The sequence below is a fragment of the Danio rerio genome, chromosome 18 (assembly GCF_049306965.1).
Source record: "Danio rerio strain Tuebingen ecotype United States chromosome 18, GRCz12tu, whole genome shotgun sequence".
Classification (NCBI taxonomy): Eukaryota; Metazoa; Chordata; class Actinopteri; order Cypriniformes; family Danionidae; genus Danio; species Danio rerio.
The window spans coordinates 38,654,112-38,677,533 of NC_133193.1; the positions used below are offsets into that span (position 1 = coordinate 38,654,112).

Genomic DNA, 23,422 nt, shown 5'->3' on the forward strand with positions numbered 1-23,422 from the left:
TATATATATATATATTATGAAAGTCAATGGCTTTTGTGAACTGTCTGTTGCCAACATTCCACACATACTAACATTTCAGTGTTCGATGGAAGAAGAAACAAAATGCAATTCAAGTCAAGGATGAGTAAAATGGTCACTCTCTAGTAAACTGTCTTCATATAGCTTAATAAATGTTAAATTTTGGGTCACATTTTATTTTAGTGTTCATTCATTTTCCTTCTGCTTAGTCCTTTTATTCATCAGGAGTTGGCACAGCGGAATGAACCACCAACTCATCCAGCATATGTTTTACACGGCGGATGTCCTTCCAGCAGCAACTTAGTACTGGGAAACATCCATACACACACATTCAAACACATACACTACAGCCTAGCTTATTCAATTCACCTATACCACATGTCTTTGAACTGTGGAGGAAACTGGAGCACCTGGAGGAAACCCACACGAACACTGGGTGAACATGCAAACTCCACACGGAAACACCAATTGATCCAGCCAGGACTCGAACCAGTGGCCTTCTTACTGTGAGGTTACAGTGCGAAACACTGAGCCACCATGTCACCCGGTTTTAAATTATCATTCATTCTTTCATTCATTTTCTTTTTGCCTTAGTCCCTTTATAAATCTGAGGTCGCCACAGCGGAATGAACTGCCAACTAATCCAGCATATGTTTTACGGGCATGGGTGTAAGTGCTAATAAACAGCAAATATCTTAAAAATTGGCAGGTAATAAGCCAGTATTAATGGTGAAATTTGGCACTTTTCCTAAAGTTTTACTACTATTATTATTAATAAATTATATAAAACAGAAGCAGATTTAGAAAATCAGATGAAATTTGAAATATAAATAATATAAACTCCTCTAATACTTGAGCATATTCTATAATTTATAATCTGATTTATGAACATGTTTATCGTTATGTTTATGTAACTAGATGCCAAAGTGCCATCTGCTGCCTAAGGTCGGTTATAGTGGATTCTTGAAGATTCTGGTTTTAAGAGCTGTAGACTTTTAAAAAAATAACAAAATAAAATATAATCATTTATTTACTAATGAAAAGGAGTGTTTGAGCATTTAAGCATTTCTCTCTCACTCACTCACTTTCTCAGGTTTGCTAATGCCCCCTAGTGGGCCCCGGCCCCCTGGCTACGTGATTTAACAATCTTTACAAATTAATGAATAAATTAAAGAATTTCAGACAATCTCCACTTCAAATCTTACAGTTTTTCTTTCTTTCTTTCTTTCTTTCTTTCTTTCTTTCTTTCTTTCTATTTTTCAGTCTCCTCATATCTGTCACAAACGTTGCATCTCTGCCTGTTTTAATTCTTCTCGTTTTCTCTTTTTCCTCAAATCTGCAATCTTGCCTTTATTAATCAACCCTAAAGTTGATTTATATGATAAATTGTTTTATCTCTGAGTCTTTGGTTTAGTTTGCAGGATGAGGGGCAGAGTCCAGCTGTCTCCCCCCTCAAGGAGCCGCCTTGCTTGTTGAGTCTTCCTTCTAAAAGTCTCTCCTTTCCTGAGGTAAAAATAGCTAACGATCCAAACAGATGCAGCAGCCGCTGTCCATCCACACACATTCACATGCATCCATCCAAAGACAGAATCTTCTAGAAGAATGAGCAGAAAGTCACTTACAGGCACTTACAATATGAGTTCTAAGTCAGCAATATTAAAAGCAGGACATGTCCCTGATTAGACGCCGTCCCTCAATGTGAAGATAGGCAGACTATCAACTCCATAAGCAGGTCAAAAGACATGTGGGCCACCATAAAAATAGTCAACTAAATACAGGGTGAGAACCAGGCTTGCAAAAATGTCCATCAGAAAACACCTCAGTAACAATTTAGCAAACCAGTAGAGTGTGAATGTGGAATATCTATTAGGGTGATGATGAATAAATGTGAACGCAATAAAAAATGCAATTAGATGCAGAGACATTTCCAATCTAGCAAAACAGCAACAATGTTACTAAATGTTCCAACTGAAAGGACTAAACCAAAAAGACTTGCAAATTTAGAGTTTGCTAATTAACCACTAATCTAAATAATCACATTATTATACCATAAATATAATTATTATACCATAATTATACTGTATATTCTTAATCTTTATAACTATATATACTTTATTTTACTTCTTGTTTCTTGATACTGCATATGAAACAATACAGAAGTAATCAACTCACTTTTATTTCAATTGAACTTTACCCTAACAAAAAATAATAATAATAATCGAGCTACAATAATAATAATCTGCTATAAAGTTTCACCAATGCCTCATCATTTTATTAGGCACATTCAGTTCCTCAGAAGGTTGGATGTGTTGTTTTTAGTGCAATAATAATTCAGTTCTATTAAAAGTGAATGTCAGAGTGTTGAATAAAAATATAATATAGTAATAATTACAGGCATATTCCTAACTCAAACACAACAAGTGCATATTCTTAATGCATACAGAATTAAGACTTAAATACAAGGACACCGTAAAATAAAGTGAAAAATGAAAGAATCACGCATAATGCACAGGCAAAAACTGTTCAAAACTCTTTCACTGAGATTCAACTTGAAGCCCACTCCTCTAAAAATGTTTATCCTTCTTATTATTATGAAATCAAAGCGGGTCAAGAAGGCATCACTCACCGTCCGCAGGAACTGGATCTCTTCATCTCCCCCCTCTCCTTCTGCCATCCTTCTCCGAGGGTTATTTGCAGCTCCTCAGGAGAAATCAGAAAATCCGTGCGTTTTCTCTTCAGTGTGTTTCAGTGTCTTCTCTCTATCAGTGTGTGTGTGTGGGTGTGCTGGAGGACAGCATGAGTCCTGTATCTCTCACAACGAAGTGAGAGAGAGTGACAGAAGATCCTTTGCTGCTTCTCTCTCTCTCCTCTCTCTCTCTCTCTCTCTCTCTCTCTCTCTCGCTCTCTCTCAAATCGTGTGGATGGTGCTGTACCTTCTTACACATTCACACTGCAACCATATTTGCACAACTGGGCCACCCCTTTGCCTAAAACTGATCCTCCCCCTGGTCTAATAGGCTATAAATGGAAAATGTGCTTGTGTGTGATGATGAAGATGATGTCTGGTGGAAGACACTGACAGAGACACACGCAAGCAGATATACAAGTCATTTAAAATATTTTGATATGAAATAATAATGCTACATTTATTTGGTTTGTCAGAACTAGGGATACCTATGGTAATATCTGTACAAAAACAACAGCTTGAACACAGTAGTGTGCCTAATGTGAGCCGAACGCAGCCGGTTATATCGAGTGCATCTGAGCACAGACATTCTGTGACTGAAAAAGAATTCAGACAGTAAACTGATAGTGTAATAATCTAAATAAACATTAAATTGTAAAAATTTCTGGCACTGTATGTGTAATAAATTGTAATGATTTAAAATGAATATTTATTATTTCGATAAAACTCATATACAACAGCATTTTTTATGTTTTCGATATAAACAAATACCGATATTGCAAGTAAACAAAGTCTGTCTGACATTTTTAAGCATTTCTATCGTTTTTATCAGCTATTTTTAGGTTTGTTGTTTCTAAAAGGAGCCTGAAAAAGATGTAAAAGATCTAAAATAAAATAATAAATATGCATATCAAATAATAATAAATAATTTTATGTTGAATATTAACAGCATTGTATAAAATATATAATTAATTACAAATAATTGCATTTGATTCCATTTTCATTTAATTTACAATAAAATTTAATTGGGTACAACTAGATTACAGACTGTTACATCACAAAAGACAGAAGTACAGGATGAAACATTTAGCCAAATATGTGTGCACACTATTCTCCTCATTTCTTTGTGTAATGCAAACTGCTGAAACATGACTTTTGGCTACTATAGCCTTTACTCTAATGCAGAAAATCTCTAGGTTTTGATATACAAATACGAGTATGTTATTGAGATACTGTATGTATTAAATTATTACATCACAAATCGTGTGACTATCACAAGCAAATAAAAAAAAAGAAAATTAACACTAAGTGGGCACTGAGCCAGCAAGCTAATTAAGCAATTAGACAGATAGATAGACATGTATATAGATACACAGATAGAAAGATGGACAGACAGAAGTACAGACAGGTAGACTCAGAAGGTAAATCATATCTTCAATCATATTTCCCTGTTTTGCATGCACAGACACTCACAGTCCACCAGTCGGCCAGACAGTCTGACAGCTGCATCAGCAACACACCCATAAAATTACTCTAGAAAAATACACAGCCAGCATGCTGCACCCGAACCCACACACACATATATACATAAACACACACACTCATACAAGCCACCATCACATGCAAAGATGACAGCTGGCATCACTCCTCACCTCCACAATCTCCATCTGAGTGTCATGTCTGCACGAGCTCCTCCTGTCTCTAGCTGTTAGTACATCGGAGAGTGGAGTAACGGGGATGCAGATGGATTTTTGGGGGTCTTTGTTGGCAGCCGAGGGCTGAACTTCAGAGAGCATGCTCAGACTGCACGTAATGTAAACCGGGAACCAGAGTGCTTTTTGCCATGTATTCGTTTATAGCGCCCACAAGATGGCGCCGTCGTCGTGTCATTTTATAAACTCACTGTGAAAATACTTTAAAAGAAAAAGAAAGCTCTCACAAAAACAAAACAAATAGGATATAAAATAACACGTGGACACCAACATGTAACAGTACAATAACAGTTATAGAAATAAAATTGTAGCTGAAATTATTTGCAGTTTTAAGTTGAGATTTTGTTAAATAGATACGTATGACTGATGATGTTTTATTAGCTTTAAAAAAGCTTGGTTCTTGATCATGGCGAAAATAACTAACTTTTTCTGTTATTCACACAGAAAGATGTACCAACATTAATTGACTCAGTGCAAAGATTGTTATAAAAATCGATGATCCATGTTGTGGACCTCCAGGGGTATGTTTTGAATGTTTATTTCAATGTCTTTAAAAACCTTACATTTTTGTTTTAAAGGAGACTGTAACTGTTCTAAATTCAAATAAATGTTTGTTCTTGAATTTTATTTTTGGCACAATTTATTTACATTATATAGTGTTTTTGAACCACACTATTGTAAATTGTGTTGAACGTATATTATTGTTATATTACTACACTTTGTTAATGTAAATATTACAGCATGGTCTAAATTGGTTTAAAAATTAAACATTTAAACTGTAATACAGTAGAATGCAGTTTTTTTTATTACAAGCTCAGATGTATGTTGTCGTATTATATACCCTGTGAGACACTGTACCAGAAACGTACATTTTCATTTATAAAATATGTGTCAGGGCCTGAATTAAGCTTGTTGTCCTCAAAAAAAAAAAAAAAAAAAAAAAAAAATTGCATAAAATTATACAATTAGAACACATCCTTGATCACTGTCAGCTTCTTCATTCAATGATGTCACTTCCGAGTCATAGTCTTAAAGGTGTATTGTTCACATTTTATGTTTAATTTAATGCAAATGTGACAGGACTGACAAAAACATGGGGACAATTGTAAATTTATTTGTATTATATATTTGTAGTATTTATTTGTAGAATGTATTTATATTTTCATGTTTTTAATCAATTTTTGTGAATAATAACAACTTAAACTAGCTATTTCTGAAGTTTTTCTATTTTTCAAAATAACAGTTTTTAGGATAAATTAGACTACTAAAGCTGTAGGTTCAATTGGGCTGATGACAAGGACAAAGACAGCGCTTGTACATTTGTAAAGTGTTTTTAAAACATCTTGTTTTAAAACAGTAAAACATCTTAGAACCAAATGAATGACATATTCCTTTACTGAACAACTTACAGAAATCAACCATTAGTCCATTTTCGAAATTTTTGGGATGAAATACTTTTCATTCACTGAATTTACACTTTTTTTTCAGGGACAGATAATGTCAGTTTTTCATTTGTTTATATTATAGTTTTATTACAAAAGCAACTATAGAATAGTACAGCAGAATAAATTCTGTGTTGGTCATAGTAATAAATTCATAGCATTATAGGCTATTTACTATAGGTAACATTTGTGTTTCTTTCATGTGGGTATGTATGCTTAGAGGCCACATTTCACTTTCCTAGACTCAAAAGGTTACTCACATGTAAAAAAGGTTTTCAAGATGTCACAACATTTAACAAATTTAGCCTCCAGTAGCTACTGATGTAAACAAATGTAAAAAGGGAAAAAATATTGAATGTGTCAATACAATTTTAAAGTTATTAAACTTTTAGTGTTTTGTTAGATAAAAAGGTTCACCTTGTTGTTTTATGTTAGGTTTGCAAAATCATCTTCTAAAGAGTATTGCAGATGTGAATATTCATACAAGCTTATCTTGTAGATATGATCAACTTGCTCTCGAAAGTTCAAGAACATTTTGACTGTTCCAATATGGCAGACGGCTTGTGTTTAGCGACCCCTTGAAACAGTCGCAAATGAGGAAACTGTTCGAATAGCTCCAGATGAGCAAGTAAACAGTATAAGGTATGGTTATTAAAAATGTATGTTTTATAAAATACACACAACAGCTTCAGTATTCACGTTTTTATCCAAGTGTCTAGTTGACATTGTAGGAAATATGTTTAAGTATCACTAAGTTATGTTTACAACAGACTTTCCTTGGGGGGTTTTGACATTCCTGCATCATATAGCCTGTTTAGGCCTGACCGAGCTAGTTAAAGTTAAAATCATTGAGTAAGCTGAGGATATGATTCTGAGAGCCAGTGTGGTTTTTTGAGTTATGCAATCACAATTGCAGAATGTGCAGCAAGAAACTTACTGAAGATGACATCAAAAGCAAGTAGTAATATTTTCTGAACAATACTTCAGCAGAAGTCCACTGCTAACTGTTACCAACAAATATATCACCCTCCCTCATGCAGACATTGCTTAGTTCAATAAGCCAGAGCAAGTGCTTCAATATAAACGTTTTAGTCTAATCATTTTGCGGAAGTAAACAAAGGTGGAGTAATCAGTAAATTAAGACAGTCAAAAACATGAATATATCTGTAACAACCCAGAGCTCCCCTTCACCGGTTAGGGATATTTCACCTAAAAATGATCATTTAATCTACATTAACTCACACACAAATGGGTGCATAAATGAGTTTCCTTATTCTGTTGAACACAAAAGAATATATTTTGAAAAATTTTAGAAATCTGTAACCACTGACTTCCAGAGTAGTGCAAAAATATCTGAGCAATTCCAGCGTTATGGATGTGACATTTGCAGAAAAACATCAAAACATAAATGCACATAGTAAGTATATGTTAACAGCGAAGCATCTGTTTATCTTTTCCAAAACAACTAAGCAAAGAGTTATGGGATCAGAAGAATACCCATCTGTAAATGAGGAAAATACACATGTGTTATGGATGTGATAAAACAGTTTTGCTAGTTGGTAGTATACAATTTCTGTGAATGAAACTGCACAACCTAAAAGAAATGTTTATCAAAAGGAAAAGAGTCAGCTCACTATGGAACAAAAATCGTTGATTTTATTTTATTTGACATTTTTGCATTTATGAGGGAAAAGCTTTGTTTTTGGATGTGACACTTTTCCGTTTTGAATGTGACAGATGTGAAATTGCCATGTTTGTGCTTTGGGTAAATGACAGAACACTGACAGAGACATTTTAAACATTAAAAATACTGTAATATACTTGGTTACACAAAAAATGTAGAAATGGTTTTTCTATTTTGGTGAAAACGTAATTTTTTTCATGTCAAGTTTGACATTTGCATGGATTTGTTCATCTGTGGAAGTCAATGATTACTAGTTGCCAAATTTTCCACTTTATTTGTGTTAAACAGCAAAGTGAACCTCAAAAAGGTTTGTGACAAGTGTAGGTTGAGTACATGAGGGTAGAATTATCAGTCATGGATGAGCTATGCCTTCAATACAGCACAAGACAAACCACATTTCACAGAATTGATATTCTAGGTGTCATTCTGAAAGATGGCATCTGATTCATTCGCACCCATCCTTTAACCGACAAGCCCCCTCACCCTGGCATGAGAATCCCACCTCTGTGCGAACACACATACACACACACACACAGACACGGGCACAGGTTCCCACAGAGTTTGCATGCAGACACATGCACAAACACACATGCAGCAGTCTTTCCAATCATCTCCCCTCTCCTCCATCCTCAACAAGGCATCCTTTCAGTGTCCTCTCCAGCTGCACGTGGAGGGATTCAACCCTGGAGACACTACCTTACTGTTAAATACAGAAAAAAAGGGACAGAAGATTAGAAATGTGTTAACAAACTGAACTCAAAAGGCAGGTACAGACTCGCAAGTCCTTATGCTACACGCTACATGGAAATTTGTGGGGAAAAAAAACCCTGAAGGCTTGCTAATTTACCTGTGGCCTGAAGGTAAGGAACTGACAGTGACTGAAACAAAGCTGAAATGCATAACAAAAAACACACTGACAGACAGGAAGCTAATAAAAAGCAAACTCTGCTCTGAATTCTGATTCACACTTGCAAGACTGTCTGTTTTCACTCGGTGATCTTCTGTGATTTTTAATGTGTATCACTCATTCTCACAGTCTTTAAAAGAGCTCAAGCCCTCCCTCTCTTCTCGCTCTCTCTCTCTCACTCACTCACTTTTGTTCCTCTCCCTCTGTCACACATGCAACAGATGACAGTTCCCCTATCTTTCAGAGCCAGTGCCTGTATTTCAAATAGAGACTTGTTTGTAGTGAATGCAGCTAGTTGTTTGTTGTGGATATGCTCATTTTAACAACTTTTTTGTTGCTTGTACAGTTGCACTTTTTCATTTTTAATGCACTGTCGCCGTATAGGGGTTGTTGGGCTTTCTTTTATTTATTGTTTTGGTTAACTTTGTGCCCTGTGGTTGATGTTGTCTGGTAATATACAGAGAGGAAGAAAAGAGGGTGGGGGGGGTGTAAGTGCAAGTGAGTGAGTGAGAGAGAGAGAGAGAGAGAGAACTCTGAGACGCAGCAGCTGGTTTTTAGGTTTTACGCTTTGACAGAAGTGACTGAACAGACTGTCCATCACAACCTGTCAGAGGTCAGCTAGTACCTCTGGTTGGAGGAGAGAGACTTCAAGTTGCCCAATGGGACAGGCAGGGGTTTAAGCAGCACGGGGGACGCCAACAGGACACCGGTGGATGGGATTTGACACCATGAATCGCAAGGAGTCAAAAAGGTACAGACTTTATGACTTTCTATTCCATTCTGACTGTGTCTCGACAGGTGTCCGCGCTCTTCACCAATGATTTGATGTCACCTTTAAAGCAAAAAGTCTGCTTTAGCTCTTTGTGTCAGTGAGTTTAATGTGCAATGGAGGTTTAAAAACTCTGTTGGCGCCTCGTTTTGCACGCACTGCAAAGTGATCACTGTGGTTATCTGACAAGCTGTGGTTTCTCCTCATGTTCTTCAGAACTATGTGTTTAGGTTTCAGTTCTCTTTGTGAGAAAGACAGGCTAGTCACTCTCAAAAGCATTCAAACAGCACATTCATCATTCAGACGCTCCCTTTGACAATCTGAATATGTTTGCATTTGCAAGATCTTTTAGATTCACGCATGTGTGTGGTGAAGCAGCAGTGGTGCTGGTCTCTGATCTTTAACAGGGGATTTCGCACTAGGGAGATGAAGTGCTTTTGACCTAGTTATTCTCTTGTGACCTGTTGTGGATAGAGGTATGTTCGCTTGTTCTGTTTACAGTACATAAGAGGCATTAGCACGAACATACTGGTTGGTGTTGAGAAGAAACATTGCTATTGTCAACTCATTTAAAAGCTAATCGTTGAGTTAACCTGCGCTACATTTGGGGTCAGATTTTAATGCATGTGATCAAATATATGTGCTAGTATACATCTGAACTCTGTATATAGTAAAATTACTGTATACTTTAACTGGCATGAAGTAAAGTGTGAATGGGATTAATGATTATAAGGACTAGGAGTTTATGGGGGTGTCTGCTTTGTGCAAGTTATCTTAGAGGTGTTATCTGATTGCTTGGAAATGACTGACTTAGCATCGGCTGAGGTGATGCTATCTGTGAAACACTCATAATAGCAAGTGATTATGATGACAAATATGTATGTTCACTATATAAAATATTACTGATCTCTTGAAAAGAATATATATATATATATATATATATATATATATATATATATATATATATATATATATATATATATATATATATATATATTAGGGATGTAACGGTATTGTAAATACCGTCATACCGCAATATTAATTTTTTTCGATATTACCGAAGTCGCATGACTCGGTAAAACTATAGGTCTTCTGAGAAAATTTGCTCAGGCGAATGAAGCGAACGGGAGGTAGCGGAAACTACAATTCCCATCAGCCCAGGGGTGGCCATCATCCCTTGCGGTCTGTTGTTGCTACAGATCCAGTAATGCGGAAATGGAGTGTGCTGCTAGAAGCGGGGATGAAAAGAGCTGGAAAACTCTAAAGCAGGTCGCACACTAGAAGCGCCGCGACACGGCGCGTACATGACAGATTAAAGTATCGCACACCAGACGCGCACATTCGAATGATATTTTACATGAAACTAATCAGATGGCGCTCTGTGGCGCGGCTGAAAAATGAACTGCGTCCTGAGCCGTCGCCGGGCGCCGCCGACAGCCGCCGACTTGCGGCGCCGGTGTGTGTATCCTGATAGAAACCTATGATTAGAATTCTAAAATACGTGGCGCTGCGCGGCGCGCCGCCGAGCGTCGCTTCTGGTGTGCGACCTGCTTTACACACACAGTTCAGTCCTGCATTATCTCCGTGTAAGTTCAGACTTCGCAAGTTTGATCAAGGCTGCAGTCTCTTCTTCCCAGTTTGATATGGAAAAGCAGATTATACCGAGGACACGGGTAAATCTTCAAAGGGAACAGTGTACTTTATAACTTCATTCACATCACCTTGGCTACGTTGTTTCACTTTCTCAGCAATAAAATGTAAACATGATTTAAGGAACTGCCTATTTTCATTTTAATATTAGCAACTTAACAGACAGCAGAAATGTTGAGGCGCCGTGCTGCATGAGCGTCATCTTCACTGTGTGGATATTTATAACAAAACGGAGCCGATAACAACTGCCTCCTTTCAATTTCAGTGAAAATACGAAACACAGCCTCTCTTTTGCTGAGTATCAGTTTTAATAATCGATAATGGCCATTTTAAAAGTATAACATACAATAAGTTTTTACATTATAGGAAATAAAGGCGATCAGTCAATATACAGAATGTACGTGGTTACATTAATCATTAACTTATCTTTGCGCTCAGCCAAAACATGTTACCTGAGAACAAGTAATAGATTCCAATGACCAAAGTCAGGGAATATGTCGTTAGATAAAGACAACAAGATAAATGAAATATCCCGTTTAATAAATATAGTGAGATTAGATCCAGCGGGAGATGCTTGATGAGAAGTCCGACTAGCAGAGCTCTCATCTGGGTAGATGGGCTGAGTGTGATTAAATGTTGAATGTGATGAGTTTTCAACAATACTAAATTGAAACTTTATTTTTTTACATGGTTTAATAATTTTTTGTTATTAAAATTGAAGTTCCTGTTTCAAAGCTTACAGATAGATGGCTAATTTGTATGTCATTGACACTTTTGGCACTTTTTTGGAGTATTTTCATAAGTTTTGTTTTTTCCTGTAAATGATTCAATAAATACCGTACCGTGACATTCATACCGAAGTATTACCGTACCGTGAAATTCTGATACCGTTACATCCCTAATATATATATATATATATATATATATATATATATATATATATATATATATATATATATATATATATATATATATTATCCGTGTAATAAATACCATTTATTTAATAGATATTGGATGTGTTGACCGAGATCTCAGATCATCAGGTACAGGATGGAGAGGACAAACTGACTCATGGGTACAGAGATAGAGAGAGGGTGGTCCACAAACAAGGCCTTCAAAGGGCTCTGGCATCAATTAATCAATTAACGAGAGAAAGGGAGGAATTTGCATGTGTGTGCGTGTATGTGTGTGTGCGTGTGTTAGACAGAAAAGAGAGAAAAAATAAAAAAGAAGGAGATGAGGAGAAAGCAGGAGGGCTGGGGGTAGGGGAACGGAGCTGGAGATGTAGCCAGGAACTGGGAGTAAAACACTGGCTACTGTGGCAGGGAAGGGGTAGGGAGGAGGTTAGGGGGGATTTCCAAAGAGAAAGGAGAAGTTGTTTTCTGAATGACATGAATAGAGCAAATGCAGGAGGAGAGGAAGAGAAAGTGAGTGAGTAGGTGCTGTGCATGGCCGAAACACTCACACAGTGTATGATTGCAAATGTTTCATTGGATTATTAAACTGAATGGCAGGTTGTCATGTGTCTACGTACACAAACAAAACAAACTCTTGTTTGGAGAAATGCTAAAAAACCTTGGTGTACTAAAACACCACATGAATTCAATAAGAATTATTGTGTTTGTGTATAATAATTGATCATTTTCACTCAATATTTGTTGTAAAAAAGGCACTATGAGCTGAAGTTACATCAAAATATAAACCGCAGAAGGCAATGTCTGACATGAGGGAATGTAACAAATTTGCTGTCAAAAGATTTATGTCAGTATAATTATTTATTTTCAATCAAAATACAAACTAAAGAATCACTTTCTGCCTTACATCCAAAAGAAATCCAAGCTTTCTGTAGTTTAGCATGAGCAGTGAAGTTCCACCTAGATTTTGCTCACATTCAAGCTGGACACACACAATTGCCAAGTTCACCAACAGAAGGCTGCTTGGTTTGAATGGAACTTTGGTGTGAGCAGTCCTTCGTACATCTTTATCTCTTCATCACAGTACAAAGTGGTACACGGTTGTAATTCCTGTGCAAATGCATCCATGGCACCTCTGAGATGAATTAGACTGTCTCTGTGAAGAAATGCCACCTCAGAAGTGCCTCTGTGCCACCTTTGCTTAAGTAAACATCCTTAGACTGTTGAGTTAAGGTGACTCTGTGCTTGCTCAAATTCAGTATTTAGACACAATGTTACACTAAAGCTAAATTAAATTACAAAGTGGACACCAAAGCGACATCAAAACACAAATGTGACAAAACACAAACCGTCAAAAATTCAAATCTAACAGTAGCTTCAAAAATAGATTTTAGGACAGTCCAATATTTCCAATACTTTACAGTCAGACAGGACAGTGTAATATTTTTTTTATATTTCATTATGTTGGCGATCAAAATGGTTTTGGATCAATCAAAAAGTGTTTGGATGTTAAATTGATGTCAAGGTTTTCACATCAAATCGACCAACACTTTTAACATGTTTTTTGTTGTGATGCTTGATCAGCCAGCAGCTAGCTTTTGCAACTCTCACATGTTTGCCAACTGAAGCTAAGTTCAGTACCTGGATAAGAGACCACATGGGAAAGCTTGGTTGCTGCCGGAAGTGGTGCTAGTGAGACCAGCAGAGGGTGCCCAACCTGTGGTCTGTGTTGGTCCTAACGCCCAAGTATATTGATGGGGACTCTATACTGCTCAGTGTATGCCATCTTTCGCATACTGTAAGATGTTAAGCCGAGGTCCTGACTTTCTGTGTTCGTTAAAAATACCAGGATGTCCTTAAAGAGTAAAAAGAGTACAGGATTAACCTGGCTAAGTTTGCCTACTGGCCTCTGTTCATCATGGCCTCCTTACAGGGCAGGCCCTGTACATTTAGGGGCCCTAAGCAGAATGATTTTGGGGCCCTACCTTGCTCTAAATAGTGGAATATTGCCATTGCAAACTGGCCCACAATGATGTTGTTGCTTATTAAATACAATCAATGAAACAGAGAAATAAAGCCTGATTTCTTCTACTTAATAACTCTCTGAATGATTTGGACTTTTAAAAAAAACACAGTTTTTGTCAACTAGCAGCTTCAGAAATGAAGAATTTAACTATTTTTAATGAAGGGACCAGTGATATACTGTATATATATATATATATATATATATATATATATATATATATATATATATATATATATATATATATATATATATATAAAGGAAGCAACAAATACTGGGTTAATATTAATACCCAAACACAAACTTTATTATTTCCTTCTTTCTCCTTCCTTGTTCCTTACATTTGAGATGTAGGGTCCAGAGCTTATATTAAACTATGATTAATTCAGTTAGGACATAAAGTTTATAAACAAGTCTCAGGAAAAAAATATATAACCATTGTGCAAAATATGCCGTTGAAAGAGGCTCCAATATTGCATTTCAGTAAAATGCATTTTAGACTAAAAAACGGGTCTGTAAAACCAGGAAAATATTTAATATTTTGTATAAGTGGATGGCACTTACTAATCTGTTATTGCCTATTTTCAATAAATGTGCTTCTAGATTATGTCTTTAACATCATCATTAGCGCTTAAAAGCGATGCCAAAAATGATTTTGTGCTTGTCTCTCCTCGTCGTCATTTTTCCCCTCAGTTTCTCTACATTTGAAGAAGAACCTTAGTTTTGTTTAACTTTCACGGTCCAATCTCCAAAATAAATCAGGTATATAGTGGCAGGTAATCAAGCAAAGACCATAGCTGTGTCCATGCACGGGCTCACGTTCTTGTGGCAACCGGTCAGTCTTGTAAGTTTCCTTTAAAGAACAATGTCGAACCGCGAGAACACAACGCATATGAGATGCTGCGAGCTTCATGTTGCTCACATGACTTTCACTCAAAAACAATTTCAACTTTAATAAAGTTATGATTTTTTTTATTTTCAGTGAAAATTTATAAATATTTAAGCACTAAAGCACTGTCAATGAAGATAATTTGTGATATGCAAATAAAAATGATTTCAGCAAGGAAGCAGCTTGCACCACAAGCGGGTTGTGGGGGCGCCCTAGTGGCAGCGGGGCCCTAAGCAGCCGCTTAGTTTGCTAATAGGGAGGGCCGGCTATGCCTCCTAACCATTTCCATATCAAAATTTGCTTCATCACTCTGGTTCCTCTCCACCAATCAGCTGTTGTGTGGTGTGCCATCTGGCACAATATGGCTGCCGTTGCGTCATCCAGCTGGATGTTGCACACTGGTGGTGGATGAGGAGATTCCCCTCAAAAATGTGTGAAGCACTTTGAGTGTCCAGAAAGTGCTATATAAATGTAAGGAATTAGTATTATTATTGGTGTTAGTTTGATTCAGTGGGTATGGCTGTTCCACCATTAGTATCAAATCTTAATCCTGCATTCTCTCTGAGCTGCATTAACAGTCTGAGCGACCACCTCAGATGTGCCACATTTGCGCGTTTTTCAGTGTTCAACAATAAACAGTATTATCACCATATCGTATCATGGCTTAAATATACCAGGCATAGACATTTGCATAGACTTGTTTACAAATTAATTTACATTATCCAAGTGCATTTTCCCTAATTTGTTTACTGTGTGTGTGTGGGGCTGTATCTCTGCATGTGTGTATTTCTCATACCTGAAAAGTTCTGGCGTATATGAATTGTGTATTGTCTATGCTGCACATCAGGTTTATGCAAAAACGTGGTGAATTTGCGTACTGGAGTCAAGTCTTATATTCGGTGTGTAAAAAATAGCCTGAACAGAAGAAAAAGGAAATGTGAGGTGCAGTTCATGAAGGTATAAATAGGAAGGCCACATACGAGTGCCTTCCTGGTCTACAAGCTTCAGTTGTAGTAAATTTACACTCTTGGCTTGAGAGTATATTTGTGTGACCCTGATCTTAGCGCTTTGCTCAATGAGGTGTAAAGGTAAGCATCAGGGTGTGTGTGTGTGTGTGTGTTTGTGCGCAGAGAGAATTGAAAACAGAGTGCTGAACTGGACACTGATTCAGGAGGAAGGGAGAGAGAGCGGCAGGGAGGGGTTTTGGACGTTCTAAGAAGTCATCGCTACTTCTCTGCAGTCGCGGCCAGCTTCCTGTTCATGCCGTCACAGACCACAGTGATTCTTGCTGATGCTGCCTGTGATACTTTTCAACACATAAGTCAGAAAAGCCAACTTTACAGAGTGGATAATCCTTTAAACTACGCAGCACCTGTAAGTATTACAGGCTGGAAGCCTGATGTTGTTGCAGTTCTCTTTGTGTGACTGATAAAAGAAAGAGCTAAGCAGAAAGACAGAGATGCTTATCTATAGTGTTTCTCTTCCTGTGACATTGACGACCTGAATAATGACATCTACTGTATAGGGCAGCAGACATAAACACACATCCTTACATATAAACATCAACATACCTGATCTACCAGTAGGGTTTGCAGAGTGCAAACAGTCACACATGTGTACAGGCCTTCAAGGGCCGCCCATGGCATTAAGGGTATGTAAAAAAAGATTAAACATTAGTCCCTTGGCCAGAGTTTTTCTCTCTTCTCTCATTTGTTATCTGATCGAAACTTGAAAGCAATTGTTTTGTGTAAGCGTATTAAATGTTTAGTTTATAGACATTCACAAGTACTTGACAATCAAAACAGCAATGGCGACCTTCAGGACTGTGCGAGTTAGCAAAGTGACATTCAACTGCTGGCCTGACATGCATAATCCAATGTTTTTAGTTCATAAGGGTATTTGTGTGAACAGTGATGGTTCAGCATGTTCTGTTATTAAGGATGTTTCAATAAGTGATGGATGACATAACCGTAGCTATATTGGTATTAAATGCTGCTCATTGCTATCCTATCATTTTGAGAGGATGACATGCTTATGATTGACCACTGCTGGTCCCACATTAGCTACAGCAGGGGTTCCCAAACTTTTCAGCCCGCGACCCCCAAAATACCAATGCCAGTGACTCACGACCCTCAATATCTTCTGAGGTGGTTATAAATACAGAAACCATGCAAGCAATGGCACACACACCAATAGACCCAAGTATATTCTTCGTTGATTTTTAAAAAAAAAAAATGTAAGTCAGAGCTGTAAATGTGTCAGAAAGTTTAACCTGGTTTTATAAAATCAATCTGCTGAATCTGACGCTATTACTTTGTCTTTAATAGAATGTAATTACCCCAGGGGTCGCAATCCAATAGAACTAGTAACTATAATCTACTATAGTAACTACATACAGTGGTAGAATGTAATTATACGACAAACAAATTATACAAACAAATAGATTTTTGGAAATCACCAGGCGACCCCTTTTCATTGTCCCGCAACCCCTTGGGAGATCCCGACCCCCACTTTGAGAACCACTGAGCAACAGTATCTCATGATTTACCAATCAGATGAATCCAAAACACACATAAATAACCAGATTCCTTTACCTGAGTTATCTTCTGCTTGAAGAATCCCCCTATCCGCCTCAACTCCTCCACATTATTTCTAGCATAATTCAGGGTATGGCGGCATGTTGGCTTAGTGGTTAGCACTGTTTCCTCACAACAAGAACGTCGCTGGTTCTACTCCCGGCTTGGTCAGTTGGAGTTTCTGTGTAGAGTTTACATGTTCTCTCACATGGGTTTCCTCCGGGTGCTCCTGCTTCCCCCCCACAGCCCAAAGATTTGCAGTATAGGTGCATTGAATAAACAAAATTGGCTGTTGTATATTAGTTTAAGAGTGTTTAGATGTTACACAAGGAAGGCCATCTGCTGCATAAAACATATGCTGGAATAGTTGACGGTCCATTCCACTGTGGCAACCCCTGATAAACAAAGGAAAATGATTGAATTCAAGGGAGCTTTCTAAATCTACCTGAGCTCAAACTCCCCTCTTGCCCTATAAAACGGGAGGGAGCCTCAGGCTTGACGATCTTCCGAGCTCAGGGCTCTCTTCCAGGACAGCATGCCAAACACGCTTTATTTATCAATCATCAGCTAAGTGTGAACTCTTGAAATATGTCATATATACTTATTCAACAGTCTACACGTTTGTTCTATTATTACCTACATACACTTGTCACAATATACATATTAAACTACCAAATCGTACAGTTAAACAGACTGTCTCTTCGCAATTTTACAATTCCTCCTAAATTTTGTGTTGTAATATAAACTTGTTGTAATATTGTTATGGCCAATCAAAAGCTGCTGTGATGTGCATAATAATGAGTGTGTTTTTGTATGGCTTGTTTTTCCACTGGAATTTTACTCTCATGGGATTTACATGAGAACAAGGAAACAATGGTGCTTGAGACTCACGGTATACAATTTCCATGTACTAGGTAGCCACAGTTATGCCCAATGTTGTTAGAGGAGTGGTTGCTGAGGTGTTTTTGGTGATTTCTAGGGTGTTTACAACTATTTATTTATTTATTTTTTTTTTTTTTGTTATCGATGTGGTCATTGGTGTTATTAGGTAAATCTTTCTAAGCGTTTACTAGGGCACTATTTTTAGGTTACTAAGGCCTATCCCAATTCTATTTTTGTACCCCTATCTCTTCCCTTTTCCCTTGGCCAGTGATACAGAGTGTGAAGGGGAAAGGCTTCAGTATTTTATCCCTAAGAAATGGGACACCACTGCAACACCTGCACACGTCATCGCTATCTCTTGCTTCATATGAAATTAGACGATCACGACTGCTGTAGTTATTCAAGTTGCGTTATTTTTGGTATTCAGGAAATCACTGAAGGCAAATATTAAGTTATCACAACAATATAATGTGGCAACAAGACCGTAACTGTACTGTGCATTTACAACATGGACATTTTCATTTAAACAAATGAAAACAGCATTAACATTATACCAACCAGACACTGTAAAAAGCTCATTCCCAGGCATTAGACTTTTCTGACAGGGTATTTGAGTGTCATCAAGTTACAGAATGTTGTGGGATTGCTATACAATAGTTATTATTATGGATTATAGATAGAGATATTTAGCTTTTTTTTTTAAGCATGACGGCAAAACACAAAAGCGGTTATGAACATATTAAAACATATGCTTGTTTGTTGTAAAAATTTTGTAATAATAACAAAAAATACTAATTTGTGTATCTTCTTACTTCCGTGTGCAGCCATGCTGCTGTTGTAGATGGTGTATTCTGGGAAATTTTTGTACCCCTTGGTTTCGAGTGTGGTTCTGAAAAATCTCTGTTTCAAGGGGTATCTAGCTCTCAGCCTTAAGCCTCCAAGCTAAAGAAAATTGGGACACCCCTACCCCTTCATGTGAAGGTGCAAAACGAGGGGTAAGGGGAAGGGCAAAGGGGTAGAATTGGGATTGGGCCGAAGTAGTTTTTGATAGTTCAGCTTGTTTCTGAGTAGTTGCTAGGTGTTTTAGCAGGTTGCTAGGGCATTTTGATGTTATTGCTTCCTTTAAGGGTGTTGAGTGACTGCTTTTAGTAATTCTCACTAGTTGAGAGGTATTTAAATAAGTAGCTGATGTAGTGTTTTGGTTAGTTGCTAAGTCTTTTTGGGTGGTTGCTAAGTTGTTGACTGGTTAAGGTCATAAGAGCCTTTGCCTTAAACTTGAGTCTTCTCTTGCTTTGTTAGTCTATCAATTTATTCATTTTTATTTTATTTTATTTTACTTTTACTACAATTTGAAACCTTATATCAGACCTATGAGAAACCTGACTGGGTATTGTCATAAATCACAGGTGTCAAACTCAGTTCCAAAAGGGCCGCAGCTCTGCACAGTTTAGTTCCAACCCTAATTAAACACACCTGATCAAACTAATTGAGTCCTTCAGGCTTGTTTGAAACCTACAGGTAAGTGTGTTGGAGCAGGGTTGGAACTAAACTGTGCAGGGCTTCGGCCCTCCAGGAATCGAGTTTGACACCCCTGTCATAAATGATAGTATCATCACATGGTTATACTTAGGGTTGGTTTTAGAAAGTTTCCAACTATGTTTCTCATAACTAGATGTCTTACACACATCACTGCTGTGGTTTTCAGTGCAGCACTAAAAATGCCACAGATGAAGTTGTTAATATCAACAACACTTATCATAAAGTTAAATAATCAAAATGCGCTTGACAAGACAACACATCATTGTTTTGTTCCTGTGGTCTGATGGCTGACTAAAACAGTGTTCATTTTGTTAAACGAATGTCTCTCTGCATATTTTCATCATATGATCATATGGATTGTTTTAATATAAAGCTGAAGTCAAAATTATTAGGCCTCATATGATTTTCTTTAAAAATAGATCATTTAATTTTTCACAGTATTTCCTATAATATTTTTTTCTTCTGGAGAAAGTATTTGTTTTATTTTAGCTAGAATAAAAGCAGTTTTAATTAAAATGTTATTAATATTATTACCCCTCTTAAACATTATTTTTTTCAGATAGTCTACAGAAAAAAAACACTTATACAATGACTCTAGTTTGCCTAATTTAATTTAATTTCATTATCTTGTCGGCTTAGTCCCTTTATTAATCCAGGGTCGCCACAGCGGAATGAACCGCCAACTTGTCCAGCAAGTTTTTACACAGCGGATGCCCTTCCAGCCGCAACCCATCTCTGGGAAAAATCCACACACACATTCACACACACTCATACACTATGGACAATTTTGCCTACCCAATTCACCTGTACCGTATGTCTTTGGACTGTGGGGGAAACCGGAGCACCCAGAGGAAACCCACATGAAGACACAGAAATGCCAACTGAGCCAAGGTTCGAACCAGCGACCCAGCGACCTTCTTGCTGTGAGGCGACAGCACTACCTACTGCGCCACCGCCTCGCCCTAATTTGCCTAATTAACCTAATTAACTTAAGTCTTTAAATATCACTTTAAGCTGTATAGAAGTGTCTTAAAAATATCTAGTAAATATTATTTACTGTCATTAAGGCAAAGATAAAAGAAATCAGTTATTAGAAATTAGTTATTAAAACTATTAAGTTTAGAAACACGCTAAACAAATGTAACATTTTATAATAACTAAACACTATAAATCAATTATTAAGCATTATCAAATAATGAATTCCTCGTTTGTTAACTCTACATTAACAGACGTTAGTAAGCAGTTTATAATTGCAGATGCAAATGCTCTATTTTTGACTTAAAAGTGAATTTAAAATGTGCTTAATAATTGTACTTTCATACATGCTGATCAATTTTTCATGACTTAATTAAGTATCGCATTATTTACAAATATTTAAAAGTAGTTAGCAGTTTTTAAGATAATTTAGAATGAGTTAGTAAATGATTAATAAACTATTTAAATCAACATTTTATAACCTATTATTCAGGCATATACTAATAGTTGTTTGTTTCTGTTAATAAATGCATTAATAACTCGGCTTCGTCCAGTTTTGTGACCTAATCTAAAGTGAGGACTATTCATGCTTTATAAATCCCTAATAAATATTAATTAAAGGCTCAGTATCAAACGAGCAATAATCTTTGCAATCTTATCTAAAAAGTAAAATTACTGTAAAGTTTAAACATTGCCTAATAACAGGAGTGTCAAAATACAACATAAAACTGGATAAAATATCAATATAATAATATAACAATATGTTATGATTGTCACTGGATGTCAAGAGAGCGAAGAAAAGAGGTTGGATCCAAATGCAATTTTTTAATGAAAAAGATTATTCGTGCAGGCAAAAACAAGTGAGGTCAAAAAACACACTCAGGTATCATGAAAGGCATCGAAAAATGCAACAAAGCGATGATCAAAGTACTAAAAGTAACAAAACAATCAACAAAAAATAACTAGAAAAATTATAAACAGGAAGACACTGACAAACAAAGACTCCGCATTAACTGGTGTGTGCAATGTGTATAACTCAATGTCTGTATAAATAGTCTAAACAATTCATGATGATGGTATTCAGCTGTGTCTGATTAATAATGAATGGTGAACGGTTTGTGCAAAGGCATGCTGGGATATGTAGCTCCTGAAGGACGTGAGTGAGTGTATATGCCAGCGATCTTCCAGGAACAGATCGCTGGTAATGTGACAGTATGACAATGATACAACATTTCAATCCTGATGTTTAAACTGTGCAGTAATTTGATTTTAGATTAGATCGCAAAGATTTATTTTTCATTTGATATAGTTTCATTTGTGAAATGAATAAAGTCGTTTATGTTCTTTTTTTCCAGTTTAGAATATAATCTTAGGCTTTAATTTTCATTTATAAGGAGTTTATGAAGCATCAATAGTCCTCACTTTAGATTAGGTCACGAAACTGGATGAAGCTGACTTATTAAAGCATTTATTAACATATAAATTAACTATTAGTATGCCTGAATAATAAGATTTATAAATGTTAATTTGAATAGTTTATTAATCAATTACTTGCGCATTCTGAATATTCTTTTAAATCCAGAAACTTCTTTCAAACAACTGGATTGTAAATTATTCAATACTTAATTTTGTAATAAAAAAATAATAATTAACAAAGTATGAAAATACAATAATTAAGCACATAGTACATGTGCTTATAAGTCAAGAATAGAACGTTTGAATTTGCAGTTATAAAATGCTTACTAACATCTATTAATGTCGAGTTAATGCTTAAGAGATAATGAAGTAACTATTTGCTAATGCTTAACAAATGATTCATTCTAATTATTATGAAGTGTTACCAAAAAATCTTCTTTCCATTAAACAGAAAATGGGGGAAAATATGCAGGCGGGCTAATAATTCTGACTTCAACTGTACCTGGTGGTTGGTCGATAACTTTAATAGCATCAAGGATTCTCAAACTGTTTTTTTTTTACATGTGTTTCCAGCAGCAGGAAGTCCCGTCAGGAGGGTGGGATAAAGAGCAGAAGACCAGTGCAGAGGAGAATGACCTGCCCCAGTGCTCAGGAGATCAGCCGTGCTCTTCAGAGTCCACCGGCTCACGCTTCATTCCGCTCTGCCAGCCTGGATGAACTCATCCTCCGCTGCCTCCACTGCTTCGGTCAGTGTCTGTATCAGATCAATGCCATCCCAAACCCTACATGACAGCCATCCGCATGCATCTTTCAAGTCGTGTAAAAATATTGGACCCCCTAATAGTTAAAGGAGGACTTTTATATGATATGATCATTGCTCGTCGTAAGATGAAGTCACACATCTCCCACATTTCTTTTTCTTGGGGTTCTCAGCCCTGTCTCTGGCCTCATGTGCCCATCATTCCCAGTCTCTCTGTGCCAGGCAGATTATGTAAGTTTGCAGAGGAGTGTGAGGGACAGAGGGACAGGCGCTCTTGTCAAAGAGAGAGAGAGAGAGAGAAACGCAGATAAAGAGAAACAGAGGGAAATCTTTTGGCTTACTAGCATTCAGGGCCTGGGAATGTGTTTGTCCCTCTATGCTAATGAGACAAAGCCTGATTGTGCGCCTCAGTTTTGCAGGCTTGCCCTCTCTCTCTCTCTCTCTCTCTCTCTCTCTCTCTCTCTCTCTCTCTCTTCCACTCTCTCTTTTCATGTCCCTCCTCCTCTGATTTGTTACTATTTTTATATGTGATTTAATTCAGACATACTGTATGCTGTTGATCAATAATTCAATATATTAA

At 36.9% G+C, this 23,422-nt stretch overlaps 2 protein-coding genes across 51 annotated transcripts in view; one reads left to right on the forward strand and one right to left on the reverse strand.

Moving 5' to 3' along the window:
- The window catches only part of ryr1b (ryanodine receptor 1b (skeletal)), a 243,794-nt gene extending 240,941 nt beyond the window's left edge, over window positions 1-2,853 (reverse strand). For 27 of the 28 annotated variants that reach the window (XR_012393781.1, XR_012393780.1, XM_073929492.1 and 24 more), the window contains exon 1: window positions 2,645-2,853. Coding sequence is in view for 26 of the 28 variants with exons in the window: in XM_073929492.1 (XP_073785593.1) it covers window positions 2,645-2,692 (48 nt within the window). In the remaining 2 variants the exon portion in view is untranslated. 28 annotated transcript variants of the gene reach the window in all.
- Window positions 2,854-8,937: 6,084 nt separating this feature from the next.
- rasgrp4 (RAS guanyl releasing protein 4) overlaps window positions 8,938-23,422 on the forward strand; it is a 59,637-nt gene continuing 45,152 nt past the window's right edge. For 5 of the 23 annotated variants that reach the window (XM_005173657.6, XM_005173659.6, XM_005173658.6 and 2 more), the window contains exons 1-2: window positions 9,006-9,200; window positions 22,656-22,828. In XM_005173657.6, the coding sequence (XP_005173714.1) occupies window positions 9,163-9,200; window positions 22,656-22,828 (211 nt within the window). In that variant the 5' untranslated portion in view covers window positions 9,006-9,162. Of the gene's footprint in view, window positions 9,201-9,452; window positions 9,695-15,824; window positions 16,069-22,655; window positions 22,829-23,422 lie in introns of those variants that run through there. The other 18 variants (XM_005173660.6, XM_073929201.1, XM_073929197.1 and 15 more) reach the window with 8 other exon arrangements.